Here is a 25,402-nt window from a genome sequence, read left to right as displayed (position 1 = left end):
ATAGGAGGAGACTTGGGGTCAAACAGCTTTTATGCTGGAAGAGATTCAAGAAACGCCCATTGACGGATTCTGCAAGTGACTAACAGGTCACGGAGGGTGAGCTCTAACCCTAAACCAAGTCGAGCAAACGATCTAATTGAACTGAAGGCAATTTATGCACAAGTAACCCCTTACAACCATTACACCGGAGATCTTAAATCCGAGGCTCTTAAGTCTCTTTCATGTCCCCTCTGCCGGTCTTTTTGATAGTCTTTGGTGTTGAAAACCAGATCTCAGGGAGGCTCCAACCCAACAGTAATCATGTTCCTTCCTGCCAAACTTCCATGGTTAAAAATAAGGCCTATAGGATATTCCAAATCTTGTTTCACGCTCCTTTCAAATCCAAAGGCCCCCAAAACTCCAACCTCCACCTGGCTCAGATTTGTAATCCAAAGGTCATCTGATCTCCACATAAGGTGATCTCTCCATCTTCCATTTTCCAGACCAGGCCAGGCTTCCATCTCCAAAAATTTACTTCGCCTTGTTGCCATCATGTAAGGCCTCAAATTGTAGTCCACCATTTGCATCTGTAGGGTTACGGCTCCCCCTTTCTTCACTTTCACAACATGATTCTCCTTCTCAAATTTTCCAATTTGTTCAGTTGAAAGAGGTTCCTGTGCCGAGTTCTTATCGAATTCTTTACTAATACCCACTTTTGTTCCCAAAATTACAACATTAGTAGTCATAACATTTATCTGGTCTTGCAGCTTTCCCAAGAGATAAAATGTCCTGTTCAGTTCACACTCAATTTTCTTCCTGACCGCCATCCTTAAACAATCCAAGGTCAGAAACTAATTTCCCAAGGCTTTTATCTTTAAAGGCAATTTCCCAGCTGCTCCTTATGACAATATCCCAAAGCTCCCTCTAGAGGGATTCAAGATCCTTTTCACTCCTTCCAGCACAGACCCAAAGATCCCATACGTTAAATTGTAACAGTCCTTCCTTCGTTTTAAACGTAAGCTTGTAACAAAGACAGACAGTAGAAACAAAGTCCTTCTTTTGTATCTTGACAGCTAACATGACAGCTGTCAAATTTATCACCGTCAGCGGGCTCTCACAGACCACTCCCGGGTTTAGGGAAGTGGCACTTCAAATCCCAAATTTTAACCTTCTCCTGCAGGCTCCCCTGCTTCCAAAAAAATATTGATGGTAATTTCAATCAGTAGAATTTAAATACTTTACATCAAACTCTCCACGACCTTGGTTAACAGGTTCTTTGCTTCAGTTAATTTACAGAAAGGGGAGGCGGACTTCCTGTTTGGACCTACCCCGATCGGTGCCAATTTAAAAATACTTTAAAAATCCAATTTCCGTTCTACTCACGGGTTGTTGTTTGAAATCCAATTGTCCACAAGAAAAAGTCAGCGCTCTCCGGCAACGGCTACGTGGCTTCACTCCGTAAAAATAGCGGTCGATTCAAAACACCGCGCCGCTCATCCCACGTCACTCCTGGTGTCAGCCGAATCCCACATTCCCAGGCTTCATCCACCTGGGATTTCTAAAGGGTCTCTGCCTTCGCCACTGCGGCATGACCCAAATTCCACGGAGCGGGTTTCTCTCAGTCAGAGGAACGCCGCCGTTGCCGATGGCGCTAACCCGGAAGTTCCTCTGTTGTCTATGCTCTAAATTAGATTACTGCAATATGATACACGAGACAGTTTGGAAACTTCATCTGGTGCAGAATTTGGCACTGAAGTTGCTCAACGAGGCAGGATGGTTTGAGCCTATTACGTTGATCCTGGCCCTACTGCACTGGCTGCCAATTAGTTTTCAGACTAAGGTGCTGCTTTTGACCTTAAACAGCTCAGGACTGCAATAGCTCAAGAACCGCCTCTCCCCATATGAACCAACCCTTGACCCTGCAATCATCACCCGAGGTCCTTCTTCATATAGCGCCTCCATGAGAGGTCCGGAGGGCAGCAACATGAGATTAGGCCTTTTCTGTGGTGGCTCCTCGCTTGTGGAATGCTCTCCTCAGGGAGGCTCAGGTGACGTCTTTGTTATATATTTTTAGGCACCAGGTAAAAATATTTCTCTATAACCAGGCCTTTGGCTGATTAACATTAAATGTTTTTGTGGGAAGGGGGTTATTGGTTTGATTTTTATTTATCATGTACTTTGTGTTCTCATTTTGTATTTTTATGTTGTGAACATCCCTGTAATCTTCAGATGAAGGGTAGTATACAAATTTATATAATAATAATAATAATAGGTTTTAAGAATGTGCAACTTGCCTAACAAATTTATGATTTGCAAAGATGGAAGAAATATATATAGTTGAACTGCAGTGCCCAGGGCCTCCCACTCCTTTGTCATTTTTTTTAAAAAACCTGAATGCTTTATGAGTGATGGGTTTAGTAATGTTTGCACCATCTCCCCCCTCTTGGAAGCAAGACAGCCTCCCATCGTCCCCTTCTTCTTCTCCACTGCATTCTTCCCCTGCTGGATTTATGCAGTTCTTTGAGGAGGATGGCTACAAACTGCTTTTAATTTACTAGGAATGCCAATCTCTCTACAAGGTTGTGCTTTGTTTGATTATTTTTTTACACAAAACACACAGTACTTTTTGCAGAAGGGAAAGCATTTGTAGATGCTACCAACTCTCAATGTAACTAATAAGATCTGTGGGAATTCATGGCATTGTAAGTCTTAAAAAGTGAGCATGTTATTTCAAAAATTTCTTGAGTAAGACAGTTTTCAAAGAAGGCTGATATAATTCTGTGAATAATACCCCATGCAAACCAATATTAGACTGTGTAGTATAAATACAGAAAGAGAAAATACAGTATCCTGAGGATCAGTAACTGTAAAGCCCTAGGTCAAATGCAGCTCCCCTCCCCAAAGATGCCAACTGGGCCTCTAGTTGCCAGCCTAGGGACAAAAAGAAGTGTGAAGCCAACATCTGTTCAGATACAGCTGTCTAGCAGTCCTCTTTCTATCATGGGAGTTGAGAGGTAGACCGCTCCTTCAGAAAAACAAATTAATTGACAAGTAGTGATATTACAGAGGTCCATAGTTATCTAGTTCAGAATAAAAATTTGCCAAGCACATAATGTGCAGAGTTTCACAAGATGTTGTCCTCCATGCTGGGATATAAAATGAGACAAGCAGGCCCTTCAGTGCTGCAGGATGGACTGCTTCTGTTCACCGTTCAAGTCAGTCCACCATGGCCTCCTCTGTAATGCTCCATTCCAATGGTCAGATATCATTCTGTTGTCATATTCTCATTTCTCACTGAGCTGGTTTTCCCACCTACCCCATGCCCAGATTACTTAAAAAGAAAAAAGAAAATTTGTATTTCTGAGAACCTTGGGGTTCCCATGCCTGCTATACCTTGCCTCTTGTATGAGGATGGTGCTGTTTATGAACTCACCCCTGAACTTTGAAAAGAGAGGATGATCCTTCACATGGACTTAGAAAGCTGTGAGTAGACATTCTGAGTGGCAGTTGAAATTGATAAGGCAATATGATAAGATGGTGCCAACATTACAAGGTAGAAGAGAACTTAAGAGAACCAAGTTTCCTCCCACAACAGTTGACCAAAGAAGTTCATAACTGTTATGCTCAGAGGAGTTTGCCCATCACTACTGACCAGGATAACATAGGGATAAGCCCAGGAGTTTTATGTCTGGCCCCCAAAATGCCCAGTCTCTTATCTAAATCCAAAATGGTGACACATAAGGTGCATATGTCATTTCATTTCCACTCATTCATATTTAAAACCATTTTTTCTCCCTACAAGTAAGTTATTTCCTATAACTCCTTTTATATAATTTTCTTCATTTATGTAGTCAGTTTAACCCATCACCTTGGCTGCTTCTAATCAGCATCACCATTGATCTACAAATAATTTATTGAGGAGGACACTATATGTGATTTTTGAATACCTGGCTGAATTAAATTATTTTCTCAAATGGCATCTGAAAATTATCAGTACTGCGGTTCTGGTAAAACTAATAATTTATCTCATCAAATTTACAACCAATTTTTCATTATCATGGCTGATAATCTCTTCAAAAGCTTTGCTGACGAAGTGGAAAGTGCTAAGTACTTTTCTATAATTGTAGACTTGAATCCAGATGTAAGTCACATGAAGCATTTTACAATATTTGAAACCAGATCACTAAACATTTCTCCCCACCATCACCACATGCCTATAAAATCCCATGCATCTGAAATTCTGATTAAAATTGCTTAATAATGTCCTAGAGACAATTATTTTTCTTTTTTTAACGTTACCCATATCAAATGCAACTGGTGAAAAGTCATTCAACACCTTTGAAAGAGTGAAAATCATTCATATTTACTATACTGTACCTCAAGAGCTTTAACAAGTTCAGCAATTCAAGCAACTGGAAATTCTGCACCACAAGATGTAAATTATGACAAGCTCATTGTGTGAAAGAATTGTTGAAGAAAACACATATAAGTTTTATGAATATTTCCGAATACCTTGTAAAAATCTTTGGATGTTCATTCATTTTGTTCCTTAAAATAAAGGTAACTTTCTGATGAAGAGAAGTGTTTTGTTTTTACAATTATATACCATATATGTATATGTATATCATTAATTAGAAACAAAAAGGACCATTTAATAGTGTAACTGTTAAAAAAATGTTATTAATTAACTCATTCTTATGCATTTAGCATTGTCACATTTTTTGACATAGTTGCATTGTTTACATGATGGAATTAATGCTTTGAAATAATGCTTGTTAGTACTTCATTTCATTAACGTTACAACAAAATACATACCTTCCATATGAAACGGGTCTGAAAACACTGATTCTTCCATTATTTATCCTTTACACCAAACACTTTTCAAAAGCATTTGTTGCACATGACGTTTCATTTTTTGTCAAAGTGTAAGTGTGGCCAGTTGCTGTCCTTGGTTTGACCCGTGTTAGGACTTCTGCTCGCCTTACCTTAAGAAATCCCAACTAGACGGGTAGACAAATGATGCTGCTGGGCCTGGCAGGTGTAAGAAGGCCACAGTTGCTTCTTCACTTTCATAGTCCACCGACAGCACATAGGTCAACCACCATTTTTTATTGTAATCCCAGGTCACATACCCAGTTATCTCAGCAATATCAGGAGATTTTGTACCTCCTCCAGTGTTGAACTTCTCGCTCTCATTGCTAAAGGAGTACACCTTGGTCTCAATTTCTGTTGGGCTGGATGTATATGGAACAAAGCAGTGAAATCCTTGTGTTCCCTTGATCACTTTCACTCTTTCAAAGCGTTGTTTTAGGAACAGCCCTTCTTTTCTGTACTCATTTGTTGAAAAAGAAAACTAGATAGAAGGGCACCAGCTATTCTGGCACCAGTTAAAGAGTTCCAGCAGTGTCATACTGTAATTTTGTTTGATATGTTCAAAATTGTTCAAAGCGTTAATTCTATCATGCAACAGCAAGTTTTGGAACACATTTTTAAAAGAAAAGCCTGACTGGCTTTTCAGATACCTTTTAATGCAATAACTTTCTAAAGAAATGCCTTAAGTAACTGATATTATAGTCTTGTTTATTCTGTTATATTTTACTCCAAGAAGACCCATTTTTCCTAAATAGAACCCAATAAGGCAGACATGTAAGTACAAAATATATTGTTATGTGATCCCATTGAGATGCCAATTTGCAGGTGGCTCTTAGAAATATTAAATAATCAATCAATAATTAAAAAAAATTAAACTCATATTCAATTTTTATTATTTTTTAAAAATATGTAATATAACTTCAAGATTTACAGTAAGCCCATCATGTGACATATCATATTTAAGCCCGTGATGTTCTGAAAAAATGGTATTTTTAGTTTTGAAATATCCCAATTATGAGCTTTTAAGGTTTTTGTGTAGTCTTTTTTTCTGCTTGGTTTGGTAGAATATCAACTCTTGATTTTTTTTTTTTTAAAAAAACATTTATTGTATAAGTAAGGTAATTTAGCCCAAATTTATAGGTTTCAACAAATTGGTACAACACAGCTCTGTTGGTCATGGATTGGATTTCAATGGACTCTTCACAGCATGCTAACCTCACAAAAACACGCCATTATTGAAGAGATTCACAGAGATGATCCCAATCACTGAAAACTGACAGATCTATATGCACCAATATAAACAGTAACTACCATTCTGAATGCAGAAAAAAATACATTTGATTTATATATCATACAGTTAGGAAGAGAGGAAAATGCAGTAATTATTTTTTTCTAACTTCCCCCCTTTTTAATGACTCTTATTCTACAGCTCACAAAAAATGCCACCACTAATGTGATAATATCAGTTTGTTTGAGAGCAGGCTGACCCTGCTGTTTTAAAGCAGTTTCAACTTGGACAGTCAGGAGCCAGGCTAATGTTCTGGGGTCAATGACATGGTGGAACTGCCTTATCTCCTCCTGGGGGAGAGATGTCACTGCCCAAACCAGGCTGCTGGATGGGGAGAGAAAGCAGCTTAGGACAACTGGAACAAACTGTCAGCCCCCAGCCAAGCACTCCTTTCAGCCAGCCTTAAAATAATTCCACTCTGAAAGCATTTCCACATAGAGCCCTAGCTCTGTATATAATTCATGGGTAGCAATGGGTTCTTTGTGTTGAAAAACTATTCACTGAAATGTTTTTATTTCATTTTCCATCCCCCTGCCCCCAGGTATGTCTGTCTGTTTTACACCTCTCACTAGGGGGTATTTGTTTATTTAATAATAATAATAATAATAATAATAATAATTATTATTATTATTATTATTATTATTATTATTATTATTATTTATTTATACCCCACCCTCCCCAGCCAAGGCCGGGCTCAGAGCAGCTTACAAGCAATAATTTAACTGATTAATAAATAAACAATGAAAATCAACAATAAACAATGAAATTTATTCATATAAATTTCAAGATTTACAACCACATGATAAAAGCAACTAAAAATAGAGTTAAAAGCAATGTAAAAAATAACTATAAGATAAGATTTAAAACAATACAAATAACCAGCCAAAACAGAGACCTGCATTCCCTCCTCCCACCAACAATCCAGCTGGAAAAGCTTGTTGAAACAGCAATGTGCTCAATCACTGTTGGAAACTGCAGCTAGTGAGCCTTATTGTATCTCATCAGGGATGCCATTCCACAAAACAGGGGCAGCTACAATGAAAGCCCTGCTCTGTGTTGCTGTGGAGTAGGCATCTGAAATTTTAGGAACTTGAAGGAGGGACTCCAAATCACCCTGCTTTAAGGAAGAATGTGAACCTCTGCCAAGTCCGCCATTTAAAAAGTGTTCCTCCAGTCAAAGCACAGGCCATGTAGCTACTGTGCATTTATCTTGATCTAATGCTCATCACAGTTGTGCAGTCAGTATTTTACTAACTTGCACTGCAAATCTTTCTACTTCAAGTGTACACATCTTGCAGAAAACAAGCACAGGTACCAAGCACAGGTACATGACATTTGTGTATCTATCTATCTATCTATCTATCTATCTATCTATCTATCTATCTATCTATCTATCTATCATTACATTTATAATCTGCCTTGGCTGTGTCGCGGAATCTCCCAGGCAGTCTCCCATTCAGACACTGAACAGACCCAGACCTGTTGGGTTCCACACGCAGTGACCGCATCATGTGCCATGCCCTGGTCTGTTTACAAGCCTGCTGTAATATTCAGGACACTTACACAGCAGAGCATATGGAGTTTTCATCACCCAAAATAAGAACCACAGATAATGACTGCATCAATGTGAGGAGGCCTCCTAGTATGGAGAGTGCATGCAGAATACTTGTGGGTGACCAAAATGTGTTCAGTGGCAGAGACTGAGGAATCTGTCAGTTTTGTTTGCTCTCCATTCCCCTTTTTTGTGCACTTTCCACTAACATACACATTCTGTATGTAATTATTGCTTAAAGAACTTTACCACAACATTCAGAAGCGCAAATTTTTAAATACAGATGCTTTTCAGCTTGCATTAAAGGGATTCCCCCCCCATCACTACTTGAGAAACATTTTTCAATTTCACAAAACCAAAAAAAAATATGAAAGATTGGGACCCAAAGGTACAGTATTTGTTATTTTTATTCTTTAAACACTTTCATTAATGTACAAGGTAAAAGGGAAAGGGAAAGGACCCCTGGACAGTTAAGTCCAGTCAAAAGTGACTACAGTGGTACCTCGGGTTAAGAACTTAATTCGTTCCGGAGGTCCGTTCTTAACCTGAAACTGTTCTTAACCTGAAGCACCACTTTAGCTAATGTGGCCTCCCGCTGCCGCCACACGATTTCTGTTCTCATCCTGAAGCAAAGTTCTTAACCCGAGGTACTATCTGTAACCCGAGGTACCACTGTATGTGGTGCAGCACTCATCTTGCTTCAGGCCAAGGGAGCCAGCGTTTGTCTGCAGACAGCTTTCTGGATCATGTGGCCAGCAGGACTAAACTGCTTCTGGAGCAACGGATCACCGTGACGGAAGCCAGAGCACAAGGAAATGCTATTTACCTTCCGGTCAGCAAGTCCAAGAGACACAGTGGTTTAGATGCAGTTTAGACGCGGTGATGCTATGGTCTAAATCACTGAGCCTCTTGGGCTTGCTGATCAGAAGGCTGGCGGTTCAAATCTGCACAACGGGATGAGCTCCTGTTGCTGTGTCTCAGCTTCTGCCAACCTAGCAGTTTGAAAGCACACCAGTGGCAGCAGATAAATAGGTACTGCTGGGGCAGGAAGGTGTTTCCATGCGCTTTTGCACTCGTCAGTGTCCCTTTGTGCCAGAAGCAGTTTAGTCCTGCTGGCCACATGATCCAGAAAGCTGTCTGCAGACAAACGCTGGCTCCCTTGACCTGAAACAAGATGGGCGCTGCACCGCATAGTCACTTTTGACTGGAATTAACTGTTCAGGGGTCCTTTACCTTTTTAATGTACAATATGAGCAACTCATTTATACATACTTAGATTTCATTCTGAGGACTAATGAAGAAACTCAAATTCAAAATTGCCAGCAGTTTGTCCAAAAGATCATGGACTCTTGGAAAATATTGGCTAGCCATCTGTCCCAGATTCTTTAGCTGTGGTTCCTGCACTGCAGGGTGTTGGACTAAATGACCCCAGTTTACAGTTCTATGATTCTGTGAAAACTTCCCCTTCACCCTCCCCTCTGAAACTGCCTAACTCCCAAGGGCCCACTGCTGCTCACAGAAGATTCAGGAATGAGGAGGAGAAAGCCCCCCCCCCAATTGTGACTAGAGAGGAGTCTGGGCACATCTCCTCCACAAGTGGCAGTGACATCCTGGGATTGGATGGATTGTGAGAAGGTGCAGATGGGAGAATTTTGAGCAAACTCTGTTGGGATAGGAGTTGGCAATTGGGTGGGGGATAGACAGTAATGTGGGGGTTGAAAGAGCTGTTGAGGGGTTGTGTGAGGTGTAAAGAATTGGAGGGTTGGCAAGCGGGGGGGGGGGGGGGGGGCGTCCCCAGTACTCTATAGCAATATATTCTGATTATTTGTTGAAGTAAGCATTCAATAAGTTAATCTCTGCAAACACATTTTCAGTAATAATAGAAAGAGAGCATTTAAATTTTGACTTCATTTTTGCACCTTGTTGCTCTTCCTATGTTGTAGGCTGCAAAATAATATTCAGCCGCTACACAATTTTCCTCACAGCCACGAGACTGCAAGTCCCTCCCCAAACCCCAAGAGACAGGTCCCCACTATGCGCCATCCACAAGCTGAGGACCCATCCAAGAAATCAAAGTAAATTTAACCCTTGCTTCTCCCACATGTAATGTGGATTTATCACGTGACTTCTAAATCTCCGAAAATAACTACAGAGTGAATAATGCTCATTACTTAGAATAAAATCCTGTTGCTGCTGGAATGCTCTTTTAATTTTTAGAAAACTGACTAGCAGTTTGGATGAAAACCCTAAAAGCTTGTTTAGATGAATATTTAATTTTAAATTCAAAAATGAGGGGCCTCAGATGCATAAATGTTACTCCAAACAAATGAAACACAATGCAAAGGAGAAGGAATTAATCCTGGTGTTCCTTTGCATTCTTTTATTAAAAATGCAGTTTATTGATATTATTAATGTCTACTTAAGATGCTATGGCCACATAAAGAAAAAGGAGTCGTGCTATAGCTAAATGCTTACAGAGTCACTTTAAACATTGGTGGATTAGAGCCTTTCAGATTAGGCCACTTCCAAACCATGAAAGTTCATGCCTCAATGATTTCGTTAAGATGTCAAAAAACTTGTTGCTGCTTTTGCTGCAGTAAATTGGGGTAGCCAACCTGGTGTTCGCCAGATGTTGCTGGACTAGTTTCCAGCATCCTTGACCACTGGCCAATACTGCCTGGGGCTGATGGAAGCTGCAGTTTTGCAACTTCTAGAGAACACCACATGGTCTTCCTCTGCAAAAGATTACACAGCTACCTCTCTAGAACTGGAAAACATGATAAGAACACATGTTTCTGGCTAGTTTCTAATTATGTTGGCTATATTTAATGTATTCCTAAATGCTCAGCCTCTATCAAACTAATTATAATACTAAGCATAAAATACTTTTCCCAGTCACTGAAAGCATTTCAGATAAATTATCTCCACCACCAGATAAAATGGTTCAATGTTGCTACTGATACTACAGGATGCAAGCCTTGTGGCTTAAGGCCAGCCTGTAAGCTGTTCATGGCAGAAGTCAGATTTGAAACAGGGCCCTCTCAGTTCTCCCTGTCACTAGTTTGCACTCTCTATCACAATGTAGCCCACTATCTTTTTATTTAGATTAATTGGCAAAATTTTAGAGCACGTGTCTTCTTTACCTGAAGCAACACATCAATTATTCAACTCCTTGTAGTGAAAGATATTAAAGGTGGATTATGCTATTTCAAAAAGGAAAAGCTATAATTAGTTTTCCATAGTTATCGTAAGAAAAAGAGGCTAAATAAATTTCAAAAGTCAACATTATGCCTTAAAAGGAGGCTTACATGAAGGTGTTTACTTTGCATAGGCAAACATTCCTGCATAAAATGTGAGAAGCTATTTTTAGAAATGGAACTTGACCCAAAGATTAACAGAGTTGTGGGGAAAAGAGAATATGCATTCATGCACACACACACCCCGTGCTGCCACCAGGGCAAAGTATTGCCTTCCCCAAGACACCAACACAAACTGCAACACCCCAGCTAGTCAGGATAAAATTAGATTTGGAATCTTTTTTTCTGCTTCTATCTTGAGTTAAGTCTTCACTATTACAATTTAAGAGATGTTAGAAAATCAGAATGAAGCACAGTAAGTCATTATTAGGGTAAATGTTATATAGTCTGGCCTCAGAGAAAAATAGTAAAAGCTATTGACAAATAGCAAAAAGACTAAATTTAGGAGCATAGTGATTTTTTAAAAACCACTGAAGTGGTTCTTCTCCTTTTTGTTTTGAAGTACCCTACAATTTTGAAATTAAATGTACAAACAGGCCTTCAGTGGTCTATACAAAGGAAGAATGTGAGAATGAATGACGCTGATGCTTAATCATTAATTTAAAAGCAAGCTAAAAAAGAAGAGAATTCCAATCCTGCAGAATCAGAGGTGTTTGCAGAGTGACACAGAAGAGATTAAGGGCTTGACCCGTGCCTAGAAAGCATGGGTCCGAGTGTTTTTGCGTTTGCCCTCAGCTTTCTCCTGAAAAACACACTCTTTACCACTGAACCACAGAAAACCTGATTGTTGTTTGGTCAAATTCAGTGATAAACTGCAGGTTTACCCAGGGGGAATTGGCAGGGTAAATGGAGGAGGTGTGGACAAGCCCTGGTATGGGTAGCAAGTATGGTCTTACTGGCAGTGAGAAAATTATTTATGGACAGGCCTGCAGGAGGCAGATCTAGAGGCCAGGCGTGTACAATATGCCACTGCTCTGAGTCTGTTGCCTGAGCTCATGACTGGGCTTGGCTACGGATGTCTGAGAAATCCACTGAAAATGGGCTATCAAGACTTCCTGTTTTATCACCACCATTTGAAGGAGCGCAGGATCAACTCTTTGGAGAGGTCCTGAGCTTCGTGAGGCAAAAAGAGGTTACGCCAGGGCTCCACGAACCTCAAAACCCGAGGAGGTAAATCCTCAGGGGCTGGGGGATCTGGCTGCATTCAGGGCGACTCTCCTGTGCGCATACCGGACTGGTCGAGGTTCGGAAAGGAGGCAGGATTGAAGACGTGAACACTAGGATCCATTCTAGACCTGCAGAGTGATGCCACAGGCTCCGAAGGTGTAGCGGTAAAGCATTCCGAGGCTTACGATAAAACCCCAGACTCAAAAAACAAAAAGGTAAAGGGCGAAAGCAGTAAAAGAACAAGGAGGTACGGGGGAAAGTTTTAATGGTTTGGAAATTAAGGAAATCATACCCGATGCTGGTGGAGAAAATGGTGCAGGGAAAAATCGTTATGAGTCAGCATTTTAAAAAGTCTACTGAGTAACAAAGAAGAGAAAAGATCTCAGCTCCCCGAGGGGCAAGAGAGACAAGACAAAGCTAAACAAAACAAACTTAAATGTGAGATATAGACAATGCTTTGAATGCCCGTGAAACTCAGCACATTTGGGAGCAACTTGGAATTTTGTATACTGTACTGTTAAGGCGCTTTTGGAAACATTAGCTTGGAAACATTATTAAGCCTAAAGACTTATTGTAACAACACGGTTATTGGAAACATCCCAAAGACGTTATTAAGAGCTTCGGACCGTAGAGACATCAGAGATACTGTTTGCATTCTACTTTACTTCTCAATATCTACAAAGTATCAGAACTGATCGTTTTGGGACCTTTTCCACACTACCCTCTGCGAAAAGCGGCAGGGGAATTAGAAGTTTTATATTCTCCCCCTTATTAGACTTTCTTCATTACAGACGCTGCGCAGAATGACGGATTCAATTAGGAGCTGAACAAGGGGGGCGGGGTGGAGATTTGTATTTGCATTTGAATGTGTAGCTGTATATGTTTGTTTGGACTATAAGAGACTGTTCTTAAGGAAAGGAAATTAAGATAATCATTGGGTACGGTAAAAGAGAAAGTGAGAGAGATAAGAGACATTCAGTGGTGAAAGAGAGAACAGCAGGAAAAATACCAGGGAAGATTCTGGAGCAGATCATTAAGCAAACAGTCTGTGAGCACCTAGAATACTGTGATCACCAATAGTCAGCATGGATTTCTGAAAAATAAGTCATGTCAGACTAACCTGATCTCGTTTTTTGACAGAATTACAAGCCTTGTAGATGAAGGGAACGCAGTGGATGTAGCCTACCTTGATTTCAGCAAGGCATTTGACAAGGTGCCCCATGATATTCTTGTAAAGAAGCTGGTAAAATGCGGTCTTGACTATGCTACCACTCAGTGGATTTGTAACTGGCTGACTAACCGAACCCAAAGGGTGCTCATCAATGGTTCCTCTTCATCCTGGAGAAGAGTGACTAGTGGGGTGCCACAGGGTTCTGTCTTGGGCCCGGTCTTATTCAACATCTTTATCAACGACTTGGATGATGGACTCAAGGGCATCCTGCTCAAATTTGCAGATGACACCAAACTGGGAGGGGTGGCTAACACCCCAGAGGACAGGATCACACTTCAAAACGACCTTGACAGATTAGAGAACTGGGCCAAAACAAACAAGATGAATTTTAACAGGGAGAAATGTAAAGTTTTGCACTTGGGCAAAAAAAAATGAGAGGCACAAATACAAGATGGGTGACACCTGGCTTGAGAGCAGTACATGTGAAAAGGATCTAGGAGTCTTGGTTGACCACAAACTTGACATGAGCCAACAGTGTGATGCGGCAGCTAAAAAAGGCAATGCATTTCTGGGCTGCATCAATAGGAGTATAGCATCTAGATCAAGGGAAGTAACAGTGCCACTGTATTCTGCTCTGGTCAGACCTCACCTGGAGTACTGTGTCCAGTTCTGGGCACCACAGTTCAAGAAGGACACGGACAAACTGGAACGTGTCCAGAGGAGGGCAACCAAAATGGTCAAAGGCCTGGAAATGATGCCTTATGAGGAACGGCTAAGGGAGCTGGGCATGTTTAGCCTGGAGAAGAGGAGGTTAAGGGGTGATATGATAGCCATGTTCAAATATATAAAAGGATGTCACATAGAGGAGGGAGAAAGGTTGTTTTCTGCTGCTCCAGAGAAGCGGACACGGAGCAATGGTTCCAAACTACAAGAAAGAAGATTCCTGACAGTAAGAGCTGTTCGACAGTGGAATTTGCTGCCAAGGAGTGTGGTGGAGTCTCCTTCTTTGGAGGTCTTTAAGCAGAGGCTTGACAACCATATGTCAGGAGTGCTCTGATGGTGTTTCCTGCTTGGCAGGGGGTTGGACTCGATGGCCCTTGTGGTCTCTTCCAACTCTATGATTCTATGATTCTATAATGTGTCCTGGTTTTTCATGAAAAATAATTTAGAAATGATGGGTCTGGGGACAAAGTTCTTAAGAAGTATAGAAGCAATTTATAAGGATCAAAATGCAAAACTCAGAATAAATAATGGATTGACAGAGAGCTTCCAAATTACAAAGGGCACACGGCAGGGTTGCCCACTCTCACCCTTGCTGTTTATATCAATATTGGAAGTTTTACTTCAAAATATAAGAGAAACAGAAAAAATTACAGGAATAAAATGCGAAGAAAAAGAATATAAGGTCAAAGCTTTCACTGATGACATAGTTTTGACATTACAAGAACATCAGTCTTTGACAGTAGAAGCAATAAATGTAATTGAAGAATTCAGAGCAATGGCAGAATTTAAAATTAACAAAAGTAAAACAAAAATGATGGTAAAAAATATGAAGGGGGAACAATTAGATCAATTACAAAACAAAACAGAGATAAAAATGGTAAAGAAAATAAAATATTTGGGTGTCTTAGCTCTCCCTGAAAAATGCAAACCTATTTAAGGATAATTACAAAACAACTTGGAAAGAGGTAAAAACAAATTTGGAAATATGGGATAGATTGAAACTATCTTTCTGTGGAAGGATAGCAGCCATAAAAACGAGTGTCTTACTTAAGATGCTCTTTTTATTCCAAACCATCCCAATTATTATAGGACAAGGCCAATTCAAGGAGTGGCAAAAAACGATTTCTAGGTTTGTATGGCAGGGGAGGAAGCATAGAATAAAGTTCGAAATTCTAATGGACAAAAAGGAGAGAAGAGGGTTTTCATGAAGCTGCAAGTTTAACATGGCTAAAAGATTGGTTCAGCTTGGAAAATACAGATATATTAGATCAGGAGGGGTTGGGAAACACATATGGGTGGCATGCATACCTTTGGTATGACAAGGTTGGAGTACAGTGGTACCTCAGTTTTCGAACAGCTTTGTTCTCAAACTGCTTGGAACCCGAACACTTCAAACCCGGAAATGAGTGTTTCAGTTTTCAAACTTTTTTCGGAAGCCAAACATGCTCCGATTTGAGTGCGCACTTCCGTTTTGAGCGAGCGACTTGGCCCCAGCAGTGACTGCCACCGCTTCCTTCCCTTCCCTGGGATGGAAGTGGAATTGGGCGGCTCCTCAGAATGGAAGTGACTCCGTAGTAGGGAGACTTGGAAGTTGGCGACTCTCCCTCAGCACGCAGAGGTGGTGTTTGGGGGGGAGCATGTGGTGGGGGAACTATGCTGCACAGATTGACCTTCTCGCTCCTTTGACTTCTCTCCCTCCCCCTCCCCCAAGCCCGACCCCAAGTGAGGCAGTGCAGCCGCATTCCTGAGCAGGGGATGGGGTGGTTGCACTGAGCGCAGGCTCCAGCCCACCTGTCATGTCCCAGTGCCGCCCTGCCAGGGACATGCAGGCAGCCTGTGGCTGCCGCTTTCTGATGCTGCTCGAAGTGGAGACAGAAGCCCTGGGACTCACCCGGGGAATGGGGAGCATGGGCAGATGCTGGAAAACATGCAGGGGAGAAAGGGGGAGGTGACTTGGGTGGGGGAAGAGAACACTTGCCTCCCTTTCCCCCCCCCCCCACTTCATCCAGTTAGCCACCTCCTTCCCCATGCTCACTCCTCGTCCCTCCAGTTGGAGTGTTTCCACACACTCTCCCACTTAAACTCCCCCCTCCCCCCTCGTCCCTCCAATGGCAATGGGTAGATCACTGCCAGTTTTTGATACTGGATAGTAGATTGCAGCCTGGTTTATTGCTTTCATTTTATGGATCAATGGTCTCATTAGATAGTAAAATTCATGTTGAATTGCTGTTTTTGGGGTTGTTTTTAATTGTCTGGAACGGATTAATCCATTTTGCATTACTTTCTATGGGAAAGCGTGCCTTGGTTTTGGAATGCTTTGGTTTTGGAACAGACTTCTGGAATGGATTAAGTTTGAGAACCAAGGTACCACTGTATTATTATTATTATTATTATTATTATTATTATTATTATTATCATTATTATCATTATTATCATTATTATTATCATTATACCCCACCCATGTGGCTGGGTTTTCCAGCTACTCTGGGTGGCTTACAGCATATCTAAAAACATAATTAAAACACCAAGCATTAAAAATCTCTCGATTCAGGGCTGTGTTCAGATGTCTTGACATCTGGAGGGAGGGTGTGCCACGCGGAGGATGCCACTGCCATGAAGGCCCTCTCCCTGGTTCCCTGTAACTTCGCTTCTCACAGTGAGGGAACCCTCAGAGCTGGACATCAGACAACACTTTTTTTAGTACATGATTTCACATTGACACAAGTTGATGGCCTTGTTATGCTTGTATGGAAAGACTTGCTCGTATGCTCAGAAGCCCCTTTTCGATTCAGGACTCTCGTCATTATTTGAGTTTGTGCCTAAAATTGGTGGTTATGGAAAATCACACTACTGTTCATGGATGAAGAGCAGGCAGAAGATCATAGACTATGGATTTCCTCCTGTCCACCAGTCTGATACCCATCCCCGGACTCTTGCTATGAATGTTTTTCACCTTAGTTTTCTACAACATAACTTTTTTAAAAACATGCACACAATATACCTGCTCTCCCTTCCAGTTACCTTTAAACCCTACCTGGACTTGGCAGCTCTTCAGATAAAGGACTTTTAAATAGACAACTGACCTGTTGGACACATGGTTACTGTCAGGTGCCCCCAGGTGGCCCTTTTACTGAGGCTGCAAGAATTCACTGACACAAAGTGATTTTGTAGTGGATCTGAAGTGGACTTTTTGTATCCTCTAGCTTCACAAATGGTTGTGCGATGCTCCTGCATCATTGCCTTCACAAAAATAAAGTAGTTCATTTGTACTCTTGCAGAGTACTTCATCTTCTCATCCTACTGAATATTTCACTGACACTAATAAAACCTTCCCCAGTGATTTGGAGGCATTGCTAAGTATTATTACTTCATCTCAATGAAACCACAGGTGCATGTGACCTACACCAAACAATCTAGCTATTGACCTCCCACAGTCCCAGATGGCTGCTTGAAATTTTATCAAAAGCCATGGAGGTGTGGAGGCAGATGAAAGCGAAGGTGGAATTGGATGGGCATCAGGACCCAGAAAGACCTGATTCCACAAGGTTGCTGCCTAGTAGCATTTAAGAGAGAAGGCTGCGAAAGCAGAAGGAACTAAGATAATGCAGTGTGTACCCCACAATGGAAATCCTACACCCAGGCTGTGTTCTGGAAAACAGAGGAGCAAATCTCATCCTTATTTTGCTGAGAATGGCAAATATAATATTTTTAAAATGGAAGCTCACATTCTCAGGAAGCCAATTTCAGTACCCAGTACCATTTTCTATTGCTTTTTGGTGCTCCCATGGAATTGTGGAACCTACAGAGCCTTGGCCGGCTTTCCTTTTCCTAGACAGTGAGGAAGCAGAGCTTGTAAAGCAATAGTTTAACAAATCAATATGCTGATCAGGGAGAAGCTTGGAATCTGCAGGCTAGTTCTCACTAAGACAGGCAACCTGCATCTGGGCTGTAGCACTTCAGACAGCAGGGGAGGGCCCACGTGATAGCATAGTCCCTTGCATACAGAAAACGGTCAGTGATATTGCAGACTGTCTTGCAAGGGTCTGGACTTTCTGACAAGTGGCTATAAGGTAGTGAACCTGCACAGTCACAGCCCACCTCAGCTCTGTACTTCCTAATAAGAATATCCTGGGTTGGACAACAGTGTCTTTGCTACTCTTCCTTCATGACAGTCCAGCACAGAATATGTCATGCTAGACCCAATGGGTGATTCCAAAAGAGGGAACAAAAGCACAACTATAGTAAAAATTAAAACATTTGCATCAGCATCTATCTGTGTGTTTTGCTTCATGGTTTTAGTCAAACCCACAAATTTACACTTCAGTGGTTAAACTAAGAACTGTGCCTTATTTACCAACATTGGCTCAAAACCTCCAAGAACTGGACTTTCTTCAAGAGTAAAATGAAGGCCAGGTATTATATGTTTAATTGAAGAAATGGCCTCGCTGTACTTGAAAATAGTCTCCCTTTGTTTCTTATATTTTTAATAAGATTTCAGTGAGGTGCTACAAATATTCAAAGTGCAACCCAGCATATATCCATTCAGAAATCCCACTGAGTTCAATGGGGCTTATTCCCAGCGTTTAGCTTTTTAACTTGTTCATTAATTAACTACAGTTAGTGGTAAGACCCCCCCCCAATCAATGAAAAACAGCCTCCCCTCCATCTCAGTTTTCTACTTGTAGAATTTTATACACATATGTGATGCTACCAACAGCCCAAAGCACTACAAGTCTGTTCTTCCAAGCACACATCAATATGTAAGAAGTTATTTTAGTCTCCAGCATTTCTTTGCCTGAATGAAACCAAATGAACACAGGTACAGCTATGGAGCACCAGCCAAGGAAAATGAACCTTTCTTCTCTTCTACAGTGACATTTTTGGAAACAGCCACTTAAACATAAAATTCATGAATTTTCATGTAATTCATGTAATTTCTTAGCTATAATTTAGAGTGAAGGATTCCTTTCAGAACAGAATTAACATGATCTTGACATTTTTAATACTTTTAATGTTCATGTAACCAGGCTCATTATAGGTAAATATATATATAGTACATAAAAAAGACCACATTAATCTTTCCCCAATGGCAAAACCACTCCTCTTGTTTACATAGGGCTCTGTGTGTATACAAACTGAACATAGTCATTTGCTAAATGTGTAGACTACATTTGGTAGGGATTAAAGCAAAAATCAATGAGTCTGATTTCTGAAGCCCAAATATTATTTATGTTACTTATTTTTAAACTGTAAATACTGGATTCTTAAAGTAGCCATCCCGTGTGTTTCATTTTGAACATTTTCTCTTTTGAAATATAAAAAAAAACCCCAGGGCCTCCATTTTACCAGTACCTCCAGATTGTTCCCTGGACTGGTTTACATGTTACTTCAAAGCACTAAACTAAACCATGGTTTAAATGTGAACACACAAGGTGCTGGTGCACACTGTTGAAAGTGTAGGTGCCTGGCTGCTTGCCCACTCCTGTTGTTGTCCTACACCTGGGAGCTAAGCCATGATCTTAGAATGACAGAATGACAGAATTGTAGAGTTGGATGGAACCCCAAGGGCCATCTAGTCCAAACCCCTGCAATACAGGAATCTCAACTAAAGCATCCATATTGTTTATTGTTACATCTGAACCAATGCTATTTTTCTAGCACAAGAGGTGCCGGAACTCATCCTGAACGCCTCCCTTGTTCTCTTATAATGGTAATGGAGCCCACCTGAGAGGGGCCGGAACTGAGTTCTGGTGAGTTCTGGCTGATAAAAAGCCCTAATCTGAACCCAGGCTTGTGAATTGTTTCTCTTGAAAACAAACACAAGCGGTAACGAAAGCTTGCTCTTGGCTCACTGCTCATAGTTGGAGGGGAACAAACCACTAAGTCAGACAATGGTTTGGCTCTTAGCAGTGCAGCACTTGTGACTTCAGCAGTGTGCACTTGCATGCTGCACATGTAGCTCAGTTGTGTTCAGCTGAGTAAACTAAGGTGAAAACAAGTTGAATTCATGCATCTAATAATTGTGCATCTAAACACACAATTATCAGTCCAGATTAAGATTAGTTGAAGTCTTAGAGATATACTAATGGGGGGATGTGTGTGGTGATGTGGGGGGGGGGGGAGCATGTCCCTTTAAAGTCCAAAGATGTATCACTTTGTTTAAAGGAAGCAAAATATGACGCCTGTTTGATGCACAGCACCCGGCCAATCTATGTACCTCAACAAATGTTAACGTCATATGTTATCAGCCAGGAGGATGACCAAGACTGAACGTACATGTGAAAAGTTGTGCTTACAAAGCACTCTGCCCACATCCTTGGGTCATACAAATAAAAATTCACTTGAGAAACAATAACAAGAATGAGCCAAAATAACTTATGGCAAATGCACTGTTCTTAACGCAGCATTCAGGCTGAGGCACTTGTTGACACCTGTCCTTCAAAATGTGGATTTGTTCTGTTTGGAGGGCACAAAGTCCCTGGTCCTGTTTGCGATGCCTTTTGTCCCATTTTTGAAGTCATAAAAAATAAGATGTAAAAGTTTGCGCCCTCACTTGCTTGTCTCATGCAGCCTAGCTCAGAAGTTGAGCCCACCCACCAAGCTGGCTGATGGACGCTTCAGGCTAGCCAATAGAGCTTGCCAGCCAGCTGACTCTTTGGGGTTGGGCGGAGCTCTTGCCAGTGACTTCAAGTTACAATAAAGGAGATTCTGACTAAACATCAGGAATAACTTTCTGGCGGTAAGAGCTGTTAGACATTGGAACAGACACCCTTGGGAAATTGTGGACTGTCCTTCCTTGGAGGTTTTTAAGCAGAGGTTGGGTGGCCATCTGTCAGGGATGCTTTAACTGAGATTCCTGCCTTGCAGGGGGTTGGACTAAATGATCTTCAGGGACTTGGGTGTAGGGATGAATGTACTTGCTCCACAACCCTAAACAGCTAATTGCCAGCAACAGCAGACCATGCAGGCGGACCAGATGCCCACCCTGTCCTCATATTAACTTTGGCTATACTATTAGAGGACCTACTAATGTCTTCTCAGTGGCTGCTCCCAGACTTTCCTCTCTGTTGGGTGGCAGGTCACTGGCAGGTGAATACTTTCTTATTACAACAGGCTTTTAGAAACAGACACCTTGGAGCCTTTGCATGATCAGAAACTTTGCCTTATCAGGAGTCCTGACAGTGTGGAGTCTTCTAAGTTTGTCCAAGTTTGGTGTAGAAGAATGCCAAGAGTAAGGAAAATTGGTGGACACATAGAATCATAGAATCATAGAATCTCAATCCCCCTTTTGGCTCTGTGAACTACTGATTGTTGGCTTATATTATGCTTTAATGATTTTTTTGCAAATTAAACTAAAACCCTTCTTTGATTTGCTCTTGCTTACAAATAACTCATGCTGTTGTAGTTGGTATTGTAGCTGCTTGTGGTTCAGTTCAGACTATGTGGAGATCTTCAAGATGTGCATGGGGCCCTCTCCAACGGCAAATGTGTGCCATGTGGCTGAACCTTCCCTAGCTTCAATTTAAGGAGTTAACTTTAACTTATGGTATGTAGCCATTCACAGATTCCATTTATACATATTTGGACAATTGTTTCCAACATGATCTAGTTGTTAGCATTCATATCTGTTTAAATTTGCAATCTGAAACCTCTACAATTCAGATTGGGTATTATGAATGCCCTACCCAGAGGAGACAGTGGGATCAATAGAAATGAATGTATAGGCCACAGGCACGGCTGGCTACATCTCATACCATTTCAGTTCTCTTGCAAAGAAATACAGTGGTACCTCAGGATGTGAACGGGATCCGTTCCGGAGCCCCATTTGCATCCCGAAGCGAACATAACCCGTGTCCGCGCGTCCGCGGGTTGCGCTTTGGCACTTCCGCGCATGTGCATGATGTCATTTTGAGCGTCTGTGCATGCGGTGAAACCTGGAAGTAACAAGCTCCGTTACTTCCGGGTCGCTGTGGAGCGCAACCCCAAAATATTCATCCCGAAGTGTATTTATCCCAAGGTATGACTGTACTATCATCTATCCTGTGCTTCATTTGAAAAAAAAAAAAGGAGGCACTGCCTGGTACACACCCTCCCCCTCCCCCAAAGCTTCCAGCTTCCTGCCCCCTGGAGGAGTTTTGGCACACCCCACCAAAGGGGGGCTACCACAAAGTGGCATGACTAGAGCAGCTGTTTCCTTGACATGAAGGTTGCTCTAGCCATGCCACTTTGTGGTCGAAGAGCAAAGCAGTCCTCCTCTACCATTAACTGGTGCAGCTAGAGTGGCCCATGCAGCAAGGAAAGGAAAAAGTAGCATTGGCCACTCTTGCCGTGCCACTTTGTGGTAGAATAAGCACTAGTCAAGGAAGGGGGAGGGGGAGATGGCCACTCTAGCCATGCCACTTTGTGGTAGCTCCAGGGAAGCAGTGGAGGAGGCGGAGGCGAAAAGAAGGCGAAAAGAAGCGGAGGCGAAAAGAGGTGGCGGTACAGCATACAGTCACGTACCACCTCAAAATAAACCCCTGCATCTATCTATCCCTTCCCTTTCACCAAAGCAGGGCACTGCCCACGCAGCTTACTCTTCCATTACAGATCAACACTTTATTGATTCTTATCAGCAGTTCAACACACTTGTCTCCATATATCCCAGCAATATCCCAGCAAAAACAAGCCAGCAAATTGCCATGCATTAGGTTTGATAACCTTGGAAGCAAAGGCCATCCATAAATTCCTCCGTGCTTCAGGTTTCATACCTTTTGAGCTTCAGACACATCTTTATACTACTCACGCGGTCAAGAAGCAAATATTCCTGCTTTGCACCAAAGTTTGCATCAAAGTTTGCCATGTATAGATAGCCCTAACACAGCCTACAGAAAACTTCTTCATCAAACGTCTTCCAGTTAATAATAATAATAATTTTATTATTTATACCACACCCATCTGGCTCAGTTTCCCTAGCCACTTTCGGTGGCTGTATTAGTGTATTCTCTTCCTATCTTGGCTTCTCAGAGTTTTAAAGTAAATGATGGTAAGATACAATCTTCATGGCACATAAATCTGATATCTTTAACGGTGTGTGGAGAGTGCTTTAAAACAAACAAATAAACAAACCTTACCTTATCCTCTAGCCGGATCAGTCTGGCTCCTACCGTATAGTATCCTTTGTCTACTCCCTTTTCTTAAAAAAGAAAAAAGGGGAAAAATACTCAATTATATATATCTGGGGGGAAATGCAGCTAGTTTATTTAACATAGTTCTAGCAAGAAGGTAGTAGAAAATTGGCTGGCAACATGATTGCACTATATCCTCCATAATAGATAAATACCAACAGTAGTTGCCAGTGTGGTGGGGTGCAGCTGCCATCCTAACACCAATGTTGCTGCAGTTTACCTCAGTGATGCTGGTGGAGAAGGACAGCGGCAAGGGCACTGCTGTGTGGGCACAAGAGAAGCACAGGGCCTGGCTCCACCAAGACATTTGTGCCACCCCACCCTTGCTGCTGCCCTGCTCTGCCCAGCGCCACCTAGGTAAGCTGTAGGGACACCAATGTCAGGAGGGAGGCTCTGGCCCCCCCAGCCACCATGGAATGCAGAGATCCATGGATACTGGGACACAAGAGAAGGGCAACCCCTGACATCCTTGGATAAAGGGCTGAGAAAGTTCCTTGCTTTCACAGCTAAATTAACCAAAGCTCTGACTCACATCTTTCTACCACTCATATTGCTGCCACTATCCAGATAAGTGAGGGGAGGGTGTCCTGATAGGGTAGAGCTAGTAGGATGATGCTATACAGCCAGCTAAGTTTGGCGAGGACCTGGTATTATGGAGTGCAAATCAAGTTAATCCAGAAAGAGAAAAGAAGTGAGTACTTTCTGTTCAGCCCTGCCCTCCTGATCTCTGAGCTATGTTATGCTGATCTGTAGCTAAAGATACATGGAGAAAACTGCCCGTAAGATGCCCAGTCCTCTGACATTTGTTACATTTACATGCATAGTAAAAGACACACATATAAGAATCATTAAATAGAGATGCTTTTCACAAACTTTTGTTGATTATCAGCTGAATATAATAACTAAATAGTGGCCTAAATTTTCAGTTAAATACCCCCCCCCCGCACCTGCCCTTCATTGGCTGATGCAACTGATAGGTCTATAGAAATGTTCTATACCTGGAAGAAAGAGGCCAGGCTTCCCCAAGGAATGATCCAACCTGAAAAGAGAATTTGATTACACAAGAATGTTATCAAGTCAATTTCATTATGCTTCAGGTTGTAGTGATGCCAATTTTGCTTGTGTGATCTACAGGACAGAGAGCAAGTCTACACAGGGACTGACAGAGCTTGAACCTTGTTCCTGCTCCTTATTACTACATAGATGACACACAACTCTGCCTCATGTTTCCATTGGCTAATCCTAGGAAGGCTGTGAAATACCTGAACAGGTGTCTGGAGGCAGATTTGAGATAGATGAGGGTAAACAAATAGAAATATACCCTAGACAAATACAGAAATACTGTGACTGGGAAAATGGCTGATTCTGCTTGGATGAATTTACCTGGGGCTGAATTAGGTTGCACTTCCACTGAAAGACCATGTTTGCATCTTGGGGCTCCTCTTGGATTCAACATTACCTGCAGAACCAAAGCTGCCAGGGGTGGCAAGGAGTGCCTTTTATAAGACCGCTAGAATCCTATGTGAATATGGAGGCTAATGCAACAGCAATTCCTGTCCCAGTTACATCAAGACTGGACTGTTAAAATGGGCTCAAAATGGGGCTGCCCATGAAGACGGTGGAGGAGCTTCAGCTGGAGCAGCTGAGTGCAGCAGCCTGGATTTTCACAGGAACTAAACACTCATACCATATTACACCAATTCTTTGTCAGCTGCATTAGCTGCCTGTATACTTCAGGGCACAATTCAAAGTGTCAGTCATGACCATAAAGCCCTTAGTGGCTTGGGATCAAGTTATCCAAAGGACTGCCTACATTCATACAAACCTGCCAGAGATTTGAGATCAGTGACAGAGGCTCTCCTCAGTCACCTGCTCAGGAAAGAAGTTCAGTTAGCAGGGCCAAGGCACCCGGCACAGGCAGTTTTCTTTTGTGCATCATGAGCCATCTGGGCTGCCACCAGGGGCCTGGGGTTTCTCTTATCAACCTGGATATCTAGAATGGTCATGATAATATTAGAACTTTATAAATTTAGCATATCCATATCCATTTAAAAGGGCTTCACATATATTATCTTGGCATAATCCTTGCAAAAAGGATTCCACTGCATTCTTTTTCCCAAGAGGTAGAAGGTCCATTGTACACCATTGAAAACTGAGGTAGCATGTTGCTCAGGATACTGAGCAACATCAGGAAACTTCCCGTGTGAATTTTGCCTCTGCCACTCT

General features: G+C 41.8%; 1 protein-coding gene across 7 annotated transcripts in view; it reads right to left on the bottom strand.

Moving 5' to 3' along the window:
* LOC307215684 (potassium voltage-gated channel subfamily KQT member 1-like) overlaps window positions 1-25,402 on the bottom strand; it is a 373,811-nt gene that overhangs the window by 134,269 nt on the left and 214,140 nt on the right. For all 7 annotated transcript variants that reach the window (XM_079975199.1, XM_079975202.1, XM_079975201.1 and 4 more), the window contains 2 exons: window positions 24,175-24,215; window positions 23,123-23,184 (listed from right to left, as the gene is read on the bottom strand). In XM_079975199.1, the coding sequence (XP_079831325.1) occupies window positions 23,123-23,184; window positions 24,175-24,215 (103 nt within the window). The remainder of the gene's footprint in view (window positions 1-23,122; window positions 23,185-24,174; window positions 24,216-25,402) is intronic.

Source organism: Podarcis cretensis (assembly GCF_951804945.1).
Source record: "Podarcis cretensis genome assembly, chromosome: 5".
Lineage (NCBI taxonomy): Eukaryota > Metazoa > Chordata > Lepidosauria > Squamata > Lacertidae > Podarcis > Podarcis cretensis.
The sequence above is the reverse complement of the archived record's forward strand: the minus strand, read 5'-3'. Positions and strand labels throughout refer to the sequence as shown.